The sequence below is a fragment of the Haliotis cracherodii genome, unplaced genomic scaffold, assembly GCF_022045235.1.
Source record: "Haliotis cracherodii isolate W230 unplaced genomic scaffold, xgHalCrac1.p SCAF_5, whole genome shotgun sequence".
Lineage (NCBI taxonomy): Eukaryota > Metazoa > Mollusca > Gastropoda > Lepetellida > Haliotidae > Haliotis > Haliotis cracherodii.
The window spans coordinates 33,341,949-33,360,711 of record NW_027266308.1 but is presented as its reverse complement, the minus strand read 5'-3'; the positions used below and the strand labels follow the sequence as shown (position 1 = coordinate 33,360,711).

Sequence of the window (18,763 nt, the reverse complement as noted above, 5' to 3'; positions counted from 1 at the left end):
AATCTGAGCATCGAGCCAATGATTCTGAGGAGCTTGATTTATCTAAGGGAAGTAACTCTGCATAATGCGTTTCATTGTCTTCGGCCACTACGCCACACATGCCTATGGTCTAGGATGAAGTCATTTCAGATTACCAGCAATTCCACAAAGAAACCTAGCCGTGAAGATCCGTGTCTTCAGCAACCCATGCTTGCAGTAAAAAGCTACTACGCTCATCGTAAGAGGCGACTAACAGGATCGGGTGGACAGGCTCACTGGACTTGGTTGATGCATGTCATTGTATCCCAATTTCGTAGATAAATGCTCATGATGTAGTGATTGGATTGTCTGGTCCAGACTCAAATATTTACAGACCGCTGTCATGTAGCTGGAATACTGCTGAGTGTGGTGTTAAGCAACAAACAAACACAAAGAAACCACAATACTGATGATGATTTTATTTGATCACATGGACCAAGTTGAAAATATAGTATACACATAACAATGCAATGCAAAACTCACATGAAAAAAAGAAGAAGGAAGAACATCATGAATGTTAGCTTCTTAAAATTAACATCACTCTTAAATTCCTTGCATACAGATCAGTTAATAGTCAAATGGCTTCCTTAACAAAGATGTGCTGCTGATTAATTACTTTTCCATAACTGTCTTCTTAACATACAGTACTGATTCAGCTTTAATGTCTGTACTATTTAAACACTCCTGAAGTTGTTGCAGCACATGTTGACAATATGGTAAAGTGTGTGTCCTCCTTGAAGTCCAGTAACATCACATGCAGCTGGCCTGGACTGATGTTGACCATTATGATGGACGTGAGTCTATGAAAATGTCTATGTGAGAACCCCGGATCATGTTACTATAACTCTTCATCATCAGAATCATCAGACTCCTCAAGTGCTTCCTGTTAAAGAAAGAAACATAAGTTAACGAGTCAACCATGTATGCACAGAGTACATAAAAAATAATAATAAGAGAATAGGCTCTCAGGCAATTACTTTTGAAAATATAGTGTGGGGGGTGATGTTTTGTTTTTTCGCTTTTCAAACTGGTATGTACCCAAATAACAGTTGCATACCATCAACCTTGGAAATGGCATATGTAAAGGGAAGTAACTGTGTGCTCTATTGGATCGCATTGTTTTTAAGGATTAGGATTTTATATTTTTGTGAAAAACAAAACGTGCGACAGACTTTATGATGATGAGGGCGGTGCCTGAGAACCAACACTATTATAATTTTTAGCCTAATATAACAGTGAGTGAGCAATGTTTCATAAAGAGCAGGCGGCAATATTCCAGCTTCATCATTGCAGACTTTATATTGAGTCTGGACAAACTGGTGACTGAAAATATCAGCCACATTCCAGGCCATGTGGTCACAATGACATGCAATCCACCCATTCACAGAGCCTGACCACCCAATTCCTTTTTGGTAACTTTCATCCTATGACAGATTCTAAACATTCAACTCACAGACCAAGGTTGAAAAAAGTGAATTACAATTGTTACAGATGTGTACCAATCATGCAAGGGTAGAGAGAATCAAAATTCAAAAACAACTGAAAATACCTTGTACCCCATGTACCCTGCAGAAGTTTCACATACATAATGCCAAAAGAAAATGTTACAATTTGCCAGGCACCTTTCAATGAACCTGAGATTCCATGCACTGTATGCTTATCTCTTTACCTCCTTAAAGCATGTACAGTGAGTGAGTAATTGTTGCTTTAAGCCACATCAGCAATATTCCAGCTATTCGTGGCTATTACTTCACAGATTAAATGGCTTGAAATACAGTTCACTCAAAGACATTGTTTAACACTACACTTTGTAATATACAGCTATGGTCGACCCACAAATAATCAAGCCTGGACCAGACAACACCCCCGATTGATTTTATGAGCAAAGCCCGACGCTGTTGGGTACAATGACAGCAATCATACCATACCTTCGCATACTTCTCTGCCTCTGTGAAAACCTCTCGCGGTACAAGCTCATGTTTTCCACCAGTACCTGAAGAGAACAGTCATCCTTATTATTGTTGTTATAGTATTGCTACATAATCACAATTACCTCACGCAACCATCTCACACTCATTCTAAGCACTGCTTAATCCCAAGCTAAGGTTTACACTGTCGTACTATTTTTAGCACCCTGGGGTTTTCTAGTCATAACCTGATGCTTCTAGTCAAAATACTTAACAAAAAAAACATAAGGATACTCTGCTGTTAACTTGAATAAATGGTTTGCTTTGCAAGACATCTTCAGTTATTACACTGGTGTTGTGTGCTGTCAGGACATGTTCAGGTCACAATTTACTTAATAGCTCTTCCAGCCTATTGGTATGCTCAATGATTATCCTTATTGAAGTGAGGGCAATGTGGCTCTACATACCTTCTCCGACCCAACTGAGCTCAAGTTCAAAAGCCTTGTCTTTCACTTCATCATGAACAATATAAATTCTGAAAAATGAAAATATTCTAAGTTGTAAATCTATGTTTTATTAATGCTCCTTATTGCTTTTCTTAATTACAACCATACTTAATTTAATAAGCACAAACACTGGTACGATACTGACAAAGCAAAGATGGTACTCAGGTAAATCTTGGACACAACTCAGAGATGAGCAGTTGCTCACATGGCCAAGGGATGCAACTCTGCAAAGAACACTGCAGACACTCAGACCACTTGGGATCCAAATTGTCATGAGTGTGTGAGTGAGTATAGTTTGACACCGCTTTAAGCAATATTCCAATAATATCACGACAGGGGACACCAGAAATGGGGTTCATACATTGTACCCATGTCTGGAATCGGACAAATTTTTATGAAGAAATAGTATCTGCATAAATCTGACATAATACACTTGGAAATCAAGCCATAACAGGAACAATACCCACATTTTTGCTACTTCTTTCACAAGTTCCTGCATGGTCATATCTTTCATCTGAAACAAAATATCATACATATTAGGCTACATATTCATACCCAGTGCAAAGTAAATTAAGTAAGCACAAACTCTTTTCTCAACAAGGAGACCTTTTTGTATTATTTATTGAAAATACAAGACCAGGGAACCAACCTTCAGTTTTTCTATTTCAGTCTTGGCATTCTGTTTTGCCTTTCCAACAGCACAGCCATGGTAACCCTGGAAACAAAAAAATAATCTTCAAACTTGGATCTCTGTTTGGCCAGTTAAGTGGAAACTATTCGTTGGTCTCAGTGACCAATAAGGGATCCTAAATATAATTTCCCTTTAAATGAAAACTGAAAAAAAACCACAAAAAATACTGAAAAGAAGAATGTTGTTTTCTTGCGATTTTCAACAGCTTGCAAGGCTGTTGCAGATGGAAGATTATCTATGACCAGGTTGAGTGAGTGAGTTGGGCTGAAGAATATTTAAGGTGTGTTACTTCCTGCCAGCCTCATGTTCGAGGAAAGCCCAAACTATGTGTGTCTGTTCACCATCAGAATGCAATGAGACTCAGTCCGCTCAGTCAAACAGCCTCACCAACAAAACCCCAAGTTAACAAGCTCTTAAGATGATCATGAGGTACTGTGACAAAACCACACAGGGGCAGCCTGGTTGAAATAGACAGAGATATATGAAAACTATGTACTTACCCATGATACACCTGAAGGATCTATCAGGTACATCTGAGGACCATCTGCTTCAAAGGAGCCGAGGATGGCGCCAACGCCGAATGGCCTGATCGAGCTGTATAGTGTGTAGGCGTGGACGTACATGGACACTCGGTCTGTCAGGTGCTGCAACAAAACCAAAAGTTGGATAGGACAGCTTCTTTCTTTGCCGAGAACTAATTGTACTAATCAAGAAAGTGTAATTCAGCATGCATCTAAAGTTACACCAGAGTGCAAATAAAGAATCGGCCAAGACCATTTAGTTTCATCATCTCATGCTAAGTATCAATAGATATATCTGAGTAACTGGACACCAAGTTTGATGTTATAACTTATATAGCACACAGATTAAGTGTTCAAGTAATGTTTTACACCAGTCTGCAATCTCAAAGCAATATCACTGTGACATGTTAGTAACCAAGTCTACATAAGTGTTTATTTGTTTGTTTGTTTAACGCTGCAATATTCCAGCTATATGACCGCAGTCTGTAAATAATCGAGTCTGAACAAGACAATCCAGTGATTGACATGAGCATTGATCCATGTACATGATGTAATATAGATACGATGACATGCATCAACCAAGTCAGCGAGCCTGACCACCCGATCCCGTTAGTCGCCTCTTACGACAAGCATAGTAGCTTTTACTGCATGTATGGTTTGCTGCAGACCTATTCTACCGGTATCTTCACAGGTCTTTGAATAAGTGGCTGATAGCACAAGCACCAATCCAAGATGCATGGTGAGTGAGTGAGTTGGGTTAAATGCTGCTTTGAACAGTATTCCTATCATATCACAGTTTGATGTCGGAGGAAAACCCTAAGTGATGGATGCACTGGTGCTGACGAACCTAGAAACATAATCAGGGATTCGAACAGGATCCTGAACAGCAAATTGTGGTGCCTTAGAGGACTGGGCCATCCATGCCCCCACCCCCCAACAATGATGCAGGGGTTGTGATATGATAATATGACACAAAAGTATCCATTATTCACTTATACATGAAACAGATGCTGGACCTGGTAACCATGGTAACAGTTATAACTTGTGAAAAGTGGGACTTGTAACATGTTTATCAATGGTAGGTTTTCATATAAGTTCTGAAGAATACAAATTGAGATGACAACTTAATGTTTTGGTGAGTGAGTGTTTCAGTTACATCAACTACCTGCTTCACAGGGATAACAGGCTGAAGGGATGCTGATCTTACATGTTTACCACCAAGAGAGTGGTAATGGTGCTGACAAACCTAGAAAAAGGGAGAACTGGGATCTGCACCCACGACAGACCTTAAGGTTTAACTCTGCACAGTGAGTGAGTGAGTGACTTTTAACAGTATTCCAGTCATATCGTGGCGTGTCAGCTTAATGTGGGAGAAAAGCCCGAAGCGATGCAGGTCTCAGACGTTTACCACTTCAGTGAAACCCACCAGCACGGGTATGGTGCTGACAAACCTAGAATAAGGGAGAACAGGGATCTGCACCCACGATACACCTTAAAGTTTAACTCTGCACAGTGAGTGAGTGAGTGAGTGACTTTTAACAGTTTTCCAGTCATATCGTGGCGTGTCAGCTTAATGTGGGAGAAAAGCCTGAAGCGATGCAGGTCTCAGATGTTTACCACTTCAGTGAAACCCACGAGCACGGGTATGGTGCTGACAAACCTAGGAACATAATCAGGGTGAACTGGGATTCGAACCCACAATCCTAGGTTTCTGGTGTGCCCCAGGGACGCAACTCTGCACAGCGAATTGCGGCGCCTTAGACGACTGGGCCACCCGTGCCCCCTAACTCTGCACAGCAAACTGCCCTCTTCCTATTACAAACTTTCAGCACCAAGACAGAAACATTATCAGGACAAATCTTGGTTTGAACGGGAGCAAGTCCCCACAGCAAATATATGCGCCTTAGATAACTGGTCACTTATGCCCCCTATAACCGTTTGTGCAAAGCAAATAGATAGTCAAAAATACTTCTCAGTCTTGAAAACTAAAATTAGAGAAGTGTAACAATCATCCCTTTGCTATTTCATTGCATGCTGTTAGTGCCACCTTACCTTCAGGGGAATGGATGAGCCATAGTTGTATCTGTAGTTAGATGCTTCCTCCCGGGCCTGGTCCACCAGGTGGCGTGCATCAGAGAGAAGACCAGCCACAGCCTGCAATATATGTACCACCTCATCATATATTTAGTGGAGGAAGGTTGGCTTAGGTTGTTGGTTATGTTACATCAACAAAACTAATAGTCAAGAGACACTGAAAATATATATGGCACTTGATTCACAGGAAATTAACACTGTGTTGGACCTGTGCTGAGTGAACACAATTCATTTGTGATGTGATCAGACCTATAGAAGTGAGTAGTGAGTATGGTTTTACGCTGCTTTTAGCAACTTCCAGCAATATCACAGGTGGACACCAGAAATGGGCTCCCCACATTGTACCACGTGGCGAATTGAACCTGGATTTTTGGTGTGATGGGTGAACGCTTCAACCACAAGGCTACCCCACGGCCCCGAACAAACCTAGTAGGTGAGGTTAAATGGGGTTTAACGTTGCATCAAGGATTATTCACTTATATAGCAACGTGTATGCAAATATGTGTGTGTGTGTGTGTGCTTGTACAAGTCCGGACTGATGCCAGTTTATACTGCTAGCCCATTGAGATACCATGCCACAATTTAACATGAATACACCACTCAGACACAGTATACTGACTCCGAGCCAACCAGTCCTTGTTTTAGCCCCTTAATGCCGAGCACCAGTCATGACGCAGCTGGGGATCGAACCCAGCACCTTCTACCCTTCCAGGCGAACGCTCTACCACTAGACCACGGAGGCAGTCAACAAACCTAGTAATGCTTTGGTAAAATATATGGGTTTGAAATAATAATGAATCTCCCAGCATGTGTCATTTCATCAAACATAAGACAAGTCATTGGCATTTCTATTTCAAAGAAATAACATGATGAAATGATCTATAATCACAGAGCAAAAAAAGCATCACCAGTTAACTCACCCCTCCTATATGTTTGTCAATATTGAAGATACGCTTGTTTGAACCTGGTTCATACAACTTTGATGTAACCAGCTTTTCCACACCAAATACAACACCGTCCTTGCCACGAATGCCTATTGCTGTCCTGTAAGCCAAACATGTACACATAAACTGTATATACATCAGAAAGCGTTATCATTAGTCTCTGAAAGGCATTTTAATTCTAGAACTTGATGTAACATGCATAGCCAATGTAATAATATCACATATAACATGAATGACAAATTAATTTTTTACACATACTTAACAGCAATTTGTATAGAACAGTTATATCCAAATGTGTCAGCTTTGTGTGAGAGGTGAGTCCAAAGTCATGCAGGTCTTAGACATTTACCACTTTTGTGAAACCCACAAGCACGGGTATGGTGCTGACAAACCAAGAGACATTATCAAAGGAAACCATGATCATAGGTTTCTGGCGTGCCCAAGGGATGTAACTCTGCACAGCAAATGGTGGTGCCTTATATGACTGTGCCACCTGTGCCCTAGGGCTACACTGAAGTCTAATAGCGTGTCGCATACATACATGATACACTTGCACAATTTGAAATTTTGATTTTGACCCTATGTTAAGTGACCAAATTGTTCAGTCACTCACCCACTGTTTTCAACAGCTTTTTGAGCATATTCCACCTGGAAAACACGTCCATCAGGTGAAAACTGAGAAGCGGACAGGTCATACTGAAACATAAGATGTTACACTATAAGCTAAGCAGATACTATGTACATGGCAATTACATAATATTTGATATTGTATCATGATTGTAGGTAATAATTTGAGTGAGATTAGATTCATTACCAAGGTACCTGATTTACTGTCACCCAAACTGACTTAGGTACAAACTGGGGATTGTTCCCCTTTGCACAGTGTTAGCACTTAAATTAACTTTTAGGACTTTCTGGGACCAAACAGATATGAAAGAAGAACAAATGTGGCATCGATGTTGGATAGCCATTCATAAGGAGGCGACTTGGTTGATTTCATGTCATCATGACCAAATCATGTGGATAGCGATGTAGATCTAACAAATGTTATATATGGGGTAACACAAATTCTAGTACTTTTTGAGGATGAGTCCTATCCGGGATTACAACCCACACTCTCCCTAGTGAGGCACCTAATCACACAGTGCTGTATGTATCACTGTGTTATGGGTTTTTGGACGCTAAAGAAACATTGTGTAGTTTTCTTGCTAATCACAAGAACAACTGTAAAACATCTCACGCCACACCCCTTGTTATAGCATGAGTAATCACGATAAACATGGCCATCTGAAAAAGTATGATCTCTGAAAACCTATGATCTGACAATACAGTTTTTTTTGTTTGGTGTTTAATGCTGCACTCAGCAATATTCCAGCAATATGACGGCGGTCTTTAAATAATTGAGTCTGATAATAATCCAGTGATTGACATCATGAGCATCGATCCATGCAATTGGGATACAACGACAATACAGTAATTCACTGCATGCTGTTGCAATCAACAAGCCGGATATGGACTCGTCTGCTGTTTGGAGTACCAGGTACAATTCTGTATTGCTTCTGGTTTGGGTACATTTCTGTACACGAAAAGTAGCTGTGGTACACTCTCCAGTACCCGTGCCGACAACGATCAATCTTTATTTGGGTTGTATATTCAGATTATTTGAGTGCATGCAGTTTTACAGGTAATTGTTCATCCTACTTGAGACGTACTTCGATCTTTGTCATTCAAAGGCGCTATTCGGAATGCATTAGCGTGTACAATTCGTTAATTTACGATTCATTGCATACAGACCCCTTACAAAGCAAGGGGTCTAAAAGTGCCTAAACGCTCCTTTGATTCATTTTGTTTCACAAACAATTCTTCAAATCTTGCAACTGAAAACATGCTTATACTTCAAAGGAACACAAAATATCACGCCATGAAACGGTGATACTTACACCTGTTCCAATGGAACTCATAGTTTACTTCGTTCTGTTAAGCCTAGTCGCCTCACTTCGCTAAGTCATGCAACCGATGAGATTTCTACGACGCATGCCCAAGCACCTGCTTCCGGATTGTAAAAGTTTAATCTGCAGTCGAAAGTTGATGTCTCTTTTGTTTTCAAGAATTTATAAATATGATAATATATCAATATATGAGTACATATTTACATGTAGTATTAGTATGAATAAAGAATGTGTTTAGAATATACCGGAAATGCTTAGAAACATAACATACAGAAAACGCTTTGTGACATACATTCCGCCTTACACTTTTATAAGAAACTCGACATTAGCTCTTCCGGAGGAGATTGTTTACATTTTTCATCCCTTTTGCAGAAATGTATAAGTATGTCTGTGTTACATTCTTGGTAATTTGTGAACATCTTTGAACTGATGTATAAATAAGCATCAGTATTTTTTTTAAATCAGGTAGATCAAGTCCAGTACGCACCGACAGAGACCATAGGCGATTTAGCCAGATAGGCAATTATAAAAGTTTTATATTTACAATAATTGTTCTTGTTTTATATGTAACCTGCCTCTTAAAAGCAATTTTATATCAGTGTAGAATTTTGTATCCACCTCAAGGTACATTCAGTAAAACTCTCATTGTATGCAATGCCATGTATTGAGGAGATAAACCTTGGTACTTCATTCTTAAACGTAATTATATAGGCTCATGTCCAACACCAGTATTGTCAGATCAGAGATTTTGGGACATCATACTTTTTCGGACAGCCATGGTTATCCCGATTACTCGCGCTTTAACAAGAGGTGTGGCATCACACAGACATAAATACTCAGATGATGACTCATTTTTAAGATAAAGCCGTCTTTTAGAAGTTTTACAGCTGTTCTTGTGATGGGTGCAGGATAAAACTGCACCTCAGCAAAACATCACAGATTTCTCTGGCAAAAACAGGACCGCATTTGGCGAAAACGGCTACTCTGTGTCGGGCGAAAACGTCACCTCTACTTTTAATAATACTAAGAACGATTTTTGTAGTAATATATATATTGTTTATTTACATGGTCACAGTTATGGGTAGAATAGGTCCTCAGCAACCCATACTTGCCGTAAAAGGCGACTATGCTTGTCGTAAAAGGCGACTAACGGGATCAGGTGGTCAGGCTGTCTGACTTGGTTGATACATGTCATCGATCCCAAAAGCTTGGATCGATGCTCATGATATTAATCACTGGATTGTCTTGTCCAGACTCGATTATTTACAGACTGCCGTCATATAGCTGGAATATTGCTGAGAGCGGCGTTAAACAACAAACCAACCAACCAACCAACCACAGTTATCACATGATACAGCATGTTTTTTTTTTCTGACATTCTTCTCACATGCAACACATCGAAAGGCCATTGTGAATAATTGTGATCTGACAGCACCATGTTAGGCCTCTTAAATACAATTTCAGCTTAAATTGAGTAAAGGTACTTAAAACTTCAAAGCATATAGTGTTTTCACAGTAAGTTAACTGCACCTCCCAATCAGAGTCGGCGAGTAAATTGGAGTAGGGGGCTAATTTCTTACTTGTTTTATTTCACAATTTCACAATTATTTGTGTTTTGTAAGAGACGATGTGAGTTTAATTTCTATTAGTTTTCTTCAAAGCATGTTATGTTTTCAAAATAAGTTGAGTTGCGTATAAGCTAAGTTGGATTATAGTTGGAGTAGAAGCTAATTTCTAATGTAAACTTGTTTTAACATCTCACAATTATTGGTGTTTGCAAGTTACCATGTAAGTTTAATATCATTTATTTGACCAAGGTAACAAAAAATAAGGTGCCGTTTTCGCCAGGCAATAGTAGCCGTTTTCGCCTGAGGTGTCGTTTTCGCTATAACCCCTTGTGATTAACGAGAAAATTACAAATGTTTCTTGAGCGTCTGAAAACCCATACCACAGGGATAAATTTAGTAGTAGAAGATCAGCCATCTTTTTAATTCTTTCATGAACTGCTTCACTAAAGGCCTTCCTCCCCATTTAAGGGCCCATCTGTCGAACTTTCTGAAGCATTGTTTGCAAACGATAGCCGATAACCTCCAAGCTTACTTGTCTCTGCTCAGCTTATTCCGCAAGAGAAGTTTCTGCTCTAGTAACTACACTGCCGGTGTAGGCTTATCACGTGACCAGCCTTTTCTCGTTGTTTATCAACAAACACACCTTTTCTGAAATAAGAACTGACAGGCCTAATGCAAGTCTTTAGGTGTGCTTTACGTATTGTGTTCCATAATAATATAGATAGTTTACATACAACTGTGAGAGTGACAATGACAATATAGATTTACACATAGCTCACCTTAGGGCTTCCATGACAGCATGTCAAGACGTACCACCAGTGTAGAAAAAGGACAAGCACGCATATGGAAATAGCTTTTCAAGTTTTTGGATATTTTCTCAATGAAAGTTAAACAGGTGAAAAACATATGCAATATCTTAATGGACTGTGTAAGATTTGACAATGTGGCAGAGGTATTATGCTGGCCGCAAAGAATTCTGGTTAGGAAAGTGTTCTGCAACGTGATTGGCGTTATACAGACAAGGCATTTACGTTGTAGTCTATGCTTTGAAAAGAATTGCAGATGGCCTCTCAGTCGCCAGTCATAGCCTGATAAAATTTCAATTTGAGAGATGGTATGTTTAAGATGACAGATTTTTGACCGAAAGAAATGTTTCATAATTTCACAATTAGAAAGTAAATGGCAAGGATTAGTCCTACTTACAGTATCCACAGCATAGCCATCAAAAATCATAATTCTAATAATAATTCTGAGCAGTATATGTCTATGCATCATACTTTCTGTATCTTAGTGAAATGCTGTCAGGAGCTGTAGTGACTTAGTCAAATGCTTTACTTATCGCAATATTAATGAAGGTGTATTGGCCATTGTGAACTGATTAACGGCTGTCCAAATAGAATTTTGTGTTTTGTTTATTTGACTTACTGACTTTTGCAATTAACTTATTACATTTCTTGGGTCCAAGTCATTGACCTATATACAGCTTTTTTTGTCAAAGTCACTTACTGATTTCAATTCCAATCAAGCTGGCAATTAGTATTTTGTAACACTTCCGTAAGAAAATCACACAATATGTATTGAAATACATTGCAATACAGTTCAACCTTATATTATGTATATGCGCCAAGGCCTTCAATACAAATAACCCCTTTTTACGCCATTGCAGGAAATCATTTCCCCTGCAATGTGACTAAGGTGTAGCCAACTGATTCGGAGGCATCTACAGTAGAGTATCAAGATGTATTCCGAGTGGGCCTCGCTTCAGGAGGACATCCAGTGTGACAAGGGAAACCAGTCTGTGCTCCACAAGTTCCCAGCTCAAGTAGGGCGAGATGTGGCCTGCAGTGTGGTCCGCCATATATCAGGGAATCTCAGCATCGCTGCCGCCAACGATGAACCCAGCAGTCTGCAGGATGACAAGGACATCAAGTGGACCATGGAGGTATTGTTTGGATGTTATTAAAGGGAGTCCATGGTCTTTGACTGCTGTAGAATAGTATTATTTAACGCTGCTTTGAACAGTATTCCAGTTATATCAAGGCATGTCAGTTTCATGTGGGAGGAAAGCTTGAAGTGATGCAGGTCTCAGACGTTTACCCTTTCGGTGAAACCCACGAGCATGGGTATGGTGCTGACAATCCTAGAAACATAATCAGGGTCAACCAGGATTCGAATCATGGGTTTGTGGAGTGCCCAAGGGACAGAACTCTGCACAGCAAATTGTGGCGCCTTAGACGACTGAGCCACCTGTGCCCCCCTAATAGTATTATGACCTCTTATAAGTTATTATAAGGACCCGTTTCCCTCCTTGTTTAATTCTGAACAGTGTTAGAGTCTGGTGGTTGCAAATGGTGGCATGGGTAGCCTGAGGTGCTTTTATGAATTAGCTTTGCACTGTTGTTTCCCTTAGACATACCTATGTGAGATATCAGGATTTGCTCTTCATGGATTCAAATGCAGATTGGTCTCAGTAATGCATGTAGGTTTCACCAGTGTTAAACCCCTATGACCTGTATCACTTGGACTGTACTGCAACATCAAGCTGACATGATGTGATATCTATATATGTTTACTCAAACTGACTCACTGTGCTGAAAGTTAGGGCTGAAGTGCCGTGATATACCTGATATATGTTTACACAAACTAACTCAGGGCTGAAGTGAAGTGTAAAATTTGCTATTCAATAATTTGTAAGTACTATTCAACTCATGTTTTTCTATTCATTACATTTTCCTCTATTGTTGCAATCCATTACATGAAACTTGGCCTATCCATGGGCCTGTCCTTAGGTTGTCACATTGGCCTATCAATGGGTTGTCATGTGGGCCTATCCATAGGTTGTCACATAGGCCTATCCATAGGTTGTCACATGGACCTATCAATGGGTTGTCACATTGGCCTATCCATAGGTTGTCACATGGACCTATCAATAGGTTGTCACATGGACCTATCAATGGGTTGTCACATTGGCCTATCCATAGGTTGTCACATGGACCTATCAATAGGTTGTCACATGGACCTATCCATAGGTTGTCACATGGACCTATCCAAAGGTTGTCACATGGGCCTATCCACAAGTTGTCATATTGGCCTATCAATAGGTTGTCACATTGGCCTATCCATAGGTTGTCACATCGCCAGGCAATAGTAGCCGTTTTCGCCTGAGGTGTCGTTTTCGCTATAACCCCTTGTGATTAACGAGAAAATTACAAATGTTTCTTGAGCGTCTGAAAACCCATACCACAGGGATAAATTTAGTAGTGGTAGATCAGCCATCTTTTTAATTCTTTCATCACCATGCATGCATATACTTTTTTAGTGGCTTGGCCACATCAGTCTATCACAGTAGTAAACATCTATGAACTGCTTCACTAAAGGCCTTCCTCCCCATTTAAGGGCCCATCTGTCGAATTTTCTGAAGCATTGTTTGCAAATGATAGCCGATAACCTCCAAGCTTACTCGTCTCTGCTCAGGTAATTCTGCAAGAGAAGTTTCTGCTCTAGTAACTACACTGCCGGTGTAGGCTTATCACATGACCAGCCTTTTCTCGTTGTTTATCAACAAACACACCTTTTCTGAAATAAGAACTGACAGGCCTAATGCAAGTCTTTAGGTGTGCTTTACGTATTGTGTTCCATAATTATATAGATAGGTTACTACAACTGTGAGAGTGACAATGACAATATAGATTTACACATAGCTCACCTTAGGGCTTCCATGACAGCATGTCGAGACGTACAACCATCCATAGGTTGTCACATTGGCTTATCCATAGGTTGTCACATAGGCCTATCCATAGGTTGTCACATAGGCCTATCCATAGGTTGTCACATGGACCTATCCATAGGTTGTCACATGGATCTATCCAAAGGTTGTCACATGGGCCTATCCACAAGTTGTCATATTGGCCTATCAATAGGTTGTCTCATAGGCCTATCCATAGGTTGTCACATGGGCCTATCCATAGGCCGATCCATACTTATATTATTACCATAGACATGATAAATCATGGGCACAAGACCTAGAAATTGACTGTATTCACAAGGTTTAAGGACCTGTTGCCTGGCTTTTCCTAAGCCTCATTTTCCCAGGTTGAGTATTGTGTCACATCATATGTGTCACATGATTTCGTTTGGTGTTACCATGGTAACACAGCACATCACGTTGAGTATGCTGAGTATATTGAGATTTATCAGTTTGTTAATTCCCATTCATGATCTCTCAAAAAACAATCACTGAACTTTAAATTATTACATGTCCCAGCACAAGAACATAAGTAGTCTTCTTATATTTAAATTCAAGTTATGCTTCAAAGTCTATTGGAATATATTTGTTTATTTCAACTGCTGTCCATTGTCCATTTGTGCTATTCTCTGTGCAGAGTTGCTTCCCTTAGCTGGCAGGATCTGCTAGTGTTAGGTTCAAATCCATCAAGGCTTTCCTCCGACATATGTAGGCAAGTCGTAATATAATTCAGATATTGTTCGAAGCCTTAACCTTAAAATGTGAACTACTCACTTCCTTGTGTAATGGTGTAGTGTGTTTCCCTCGTTATACTCATGATTTGAGTTCCAATCTCTACATAGGTACAGACAAAAGTTGAAAGACTTATTCCAAATGAGTTTCACAGACAGATCTGAAGAAGATGACGGAGTTGCAGCTGTGACCAACTTGAACTGTGGCATTTTTAGGGGCCTTCACTTTGATAGCTGATGTTTTGAATGCCCCCCGTGGGGATTCCGGGTTAGAATAGGTCTCCAGCAGCCTATGCTGGTTGCATAAGGTGACCAAATGGATCGGCTTGTCAGGCTCTATGTTTTCGTTGATTATATGTCTTCATACTCTAAACATATTGATCGTTGCTCACAATACTGATCACTGGATCAACCTGACTGTTTACAGGCTGCCCTTATATCGCTGCAATATTGCTGAGCACAGCGTTAAAACAAGCACACACACATACAAGTATCCCCCATAGAAATTCTAACGCATTCTTGAACTGACAACACAAGTCTGTCTGCAGGTCCACAATGTTTTATTCTGCCTAAATCATGCTGGTCTCCTAGCACACATTTTCCAGTTTCCAACACATCAGTGTTGACAATATTCTTTAAAAGGTCATAAGGTAACATGGTCAGACCACATAGTACCTCATCCACAATTTCCATGCCTCTATTGCAGCGGTAGTCCAGATGATCTTACTCTTGATCGTATAAGACAGCATCATCAGGTTGCAGTCCCACCCCCATGAGGTCTTTGGCTAAGGGAGAGGGGAAGGAAAAGTGTGCTACTGCCCAGCGCACACTGTACGAGGCACATCATATACTGCACTTGATATACTGTATACTGCAGGTGATATACCATCCGATCATCCCTAATATGGGTTGTGAATGAGGTACAGTGGATAATCGATATAAGTACAAATTAATTGTTTGCAAACAATGTCTATTTGTTTGGCAATAGATATTATTGATGGACAAGATTTTTGAATTAAATGTAGTGTCATTTACAATTTTTTGCTGTGGACCACTTTTTTCCTTAATAGTATATAATACAAGCTACTAAATACTTATATACAGCCATGATATACAAACAATCAAATATACACAAAACAACAATGCTCTTCTTATGCTGGTTTGTAACAACAACTGGCATCGGCAATGAGCAAAATGCAAGATACCACTAACAATTCGATCAATGTATGCGTTTATGTGTACTTGTACCAGTATATAACTGAATGTGATGAGAGAATAAGCTAACTTAGCATATCGGTCATCACCGTGTATAAATAAAAATCCTTTTTCGCCTTGTTTGAATGACCACACGTCAGTGCATACCCTTACATAAGCTCAACATACACATTATGCTTGTAAATTAATGGATATAACTTAAAAACTGAACATTAGCAATCACTTGCCTTTCTTCTGTGCATTCGTATTAATGAGTTACAATTACCGTATATTGCTGTGTATAAGGCGAGTTTTTCGTACCTAAAATGAGGGGGCTAAGAAGGGAGGTCGTCTTATACACGGAGTCGAAGATCTCACATTTTTTTCCACTGGCGATGTCAACCGGCGTCCAATAGCCAGCCCAGCATTTGACAATAAAACTCAACATCACTCAACATTAACAATTACCGTGGCACTAATCCTGTCTAGAAATTACCCTCGGGTTTGGCTGGCCCTTGTACTAATACCAGGACTTGTGGGACACAGGATCATTGCGCTTTCCTCTGATGATGATGGTGGAATCCATCAGCCACCCTGCTGGATAGCTATATGACACCTGGTGTCTCTCCAAGGTGTCAAACAATAGCATGATGGGTCTTTTGTCCGCGGGTTGTCCTGTACCTGTTCGTACACATATGTGACACAAAACTGCTGTGTCCTTTTACCCTTCGAACCTTTCATGCATAAATATATATGTAGGACTCAGATCTATGGTGGGACTCTGATCCGTGGTGGATTCTCAGATCCGTGGCGGATTCCACAAATAGGGCAGATATTGGTGTCAGTATACTCAAGATCTATGGCAGATCCACATAAGGAGCAGATATTGGCGTATGCTCAGATCTTTGACAGATTATCATATAATATTAATAATGGATAATTTCTACAACGCTAAACATTGTATAGATTCATGTATGGCAGGAGACTTTTAATGATCAATGTTGTGATTTTTCTTGATTATTTTCATGGTTTCCCCTTTGGCACAGCATCGTCGGTGCAGGGATTGCATGTCGATACTTTTCTTAAAAATGTTTGCCAAAGTTTCATCATAGAAATAATTTTCTAAGACCTTCCGCACCATCCTTGCATTTGCTGGAGTTCATAAAATTCTGAATATTTTCACAGTTCCTCACTACGGGATTCAGAGCCTTTAACACAAGAAACTACTTAGATTTTTTAAAAATCATTTGAAAATGAATTTGGCATTAACGTCTTTCGATACTGGTTTCTTCCTCTTCCGCCATGGATCCGCTATAAGAAACACTTTATTTTCTATGGTGTCCGGTTTCATCGTTTTCAACTGATCACTGACTTCTCCTTTGACTTCATTCATTATTCTGGAAATGCAAATATTCAAGGTATATCAAGCTTGTGAAAGTAGTTCAAATGAAAACAAAATCCATTTCATGTTTGAGTGTAAAGCCTAAGATGCCATTTATAACAAATATTTGCCAGTATATGGACAAATTAATAACATGGTGAAATATTATAAATTAATTAGCAGTAATTGTTTACATATTCTTAGAAACTGTTCAAAGTACATTACCTCAAAGAAATTCTGTTTTAACAAATGTCACTGTCTAAAACATGTTATTATTAAAATGAAATGCTTCTGTTTGAACACCTAAAACTTTTATTCATGTACTTTTAAAAAATGGCCTACTGAACCAAAATTTAATTTAATTTAAATTAAATTAAACAATCAGAATTTTTTTTTTTTTTTCTCGAACATTAATCTGAAACATCTCTAAGTGTTCATTTGTTAGCCCCGTGGGACCTTCAGGACCAATATCTGATGGTAACTGGTATGAGGCCTATTATGCTAATAATATATAGTGAACTCCTTGTTCAAACAAAATCCGAAATGGACTGTCATTTCGTTTGTATTTTTTATCAGAATAGACATATCACTTAAATTTACCATGCTTGCTATAATTGTATTAGGTTTACTGGTTCAAACTGCCATAATCTTTTGCAACCCATGAGATTTACATTGGATATCATAAGCATCCATTCGAATGGGAAGCAAGAAAGTAAAATGACAGCTAGTAAAACCTTGTAGTGATATTTTCTTTTGAAGTACTATGTGCTTGTTTTCTATATTCAATGCCTTTACCATTTGTTGACAACATTGAATTTTTGAGAAACCAGTAGTTTCTAATTTACATCAACTTCTATGTGCCTATTCTGTATGGTCCGAGTCACCAAGTGTTTGAACACTGCAAGGACCTCCAGAGTGACTGTTGCCTCCCTTTTCTCCTTAGCCACAAGTCTAATTACCTGGTGGTGAATAATAATTATTTCCCTTGCTGTCATCACTACCTTTGGTCTTCTGATTGTCATCTTGGATGCTGCCAAGATCTTCAGGATTAACGGTGCCTCCATTCCTACCATCTTCATCCTGGATTCTCTCCTTGTCACCTGTGTATTTCCGCCCATTGCTCCATCTGTCTCAACACTGGTGATGTCTGATTCTATTTCTGACCCAGCTTTGCTGTCATATTTCCATGGCTCACCATTGCTGAAGTGACCAAGTGTCAGCTCAGTTTGAATCTAGAAACAGATAATGACATTTCTCAGTTTAAGGAAGGGCTAATCTATACAACTTAAACATTTTGAACCTCTACCAGAGTTTGCTGATATGACCATATTTTCAATGTGTTTATGATATCGACTATTCAAGGACTTTGTTTAGTACATATTGCAGTTTTATTGGCTGTATAACATTGTTGAAGAAATTACTCTTCTCTTCACATTTTACTTTACCTTGTGGCAGGATACTGTTGCTGCCATGGTTGCTGTTTGTGGTGCTTCCTCTATAATGTCCAGTGTAGT

At 39.5% G+C, this 18,763-nt stretch overlaps 2 protein-coding genes across 5 annotated transcripts in view; one reads left to right on the top strand and one right to left on the bottom strand.

The window, feature by feature from the left end:
- Positions 1–422: 422 nt before the first annotated feature.
- On the bottom strand, positions 423–8,722 carry LOC139442636 (proteasome subunit alpha type-3-like). Its single transcript, XM_071223495.1, has 10 exons — positions 8,622–8,722; positions 7,295–7,377; positions 6,658–6,781; positions 5,696–5,797; positions 3,623–3,766; positions 3,081–3,146; positions 2,899–2,945; positions 2,393–2,460; positions 1,947–2,011; positions 423–901 (listed from the first exon to the last, which is right to left on the bottom strand). Exons 1-10 carry the CDS (start codon positions 8,640–8,642, stop codon positions 857–859), a joined length of 765 nt encoding a protein of 254 aa, XP_071079596.1. The 5' UTR covers positions 8,643–8,722; the 3' UTR covers positions 423–856.
- Positions 8,723–8,959: 237 nt separating this feature from the next.
- Positions 8,960–18,763, top strand: part of LOC139444373 (ral GTPase-activating protein subunit beta-like) — a 75,511-nt gene continuing 65,707 nt past the window's right edge. For all 4 annotated transcript variants that reach the window (XM_071225340.1, XM_071225337.1, XM_071225338.1 and 1 more), the window contains exons 1-2: positions 8,960–9,012; positions 11,865–12,140. In XM_071225340.1, the coding sequence (XP_071081441.1) occupies positions 11,937–12,140 (204 nt within the window). In that variant the 5' untranslated portion in view covers positions 8,960–9,012; positions 11,865–11,936. The remainder of the gene's footprint in view (positions 9,013–11,864; positions 12,141–18,763) is intronic.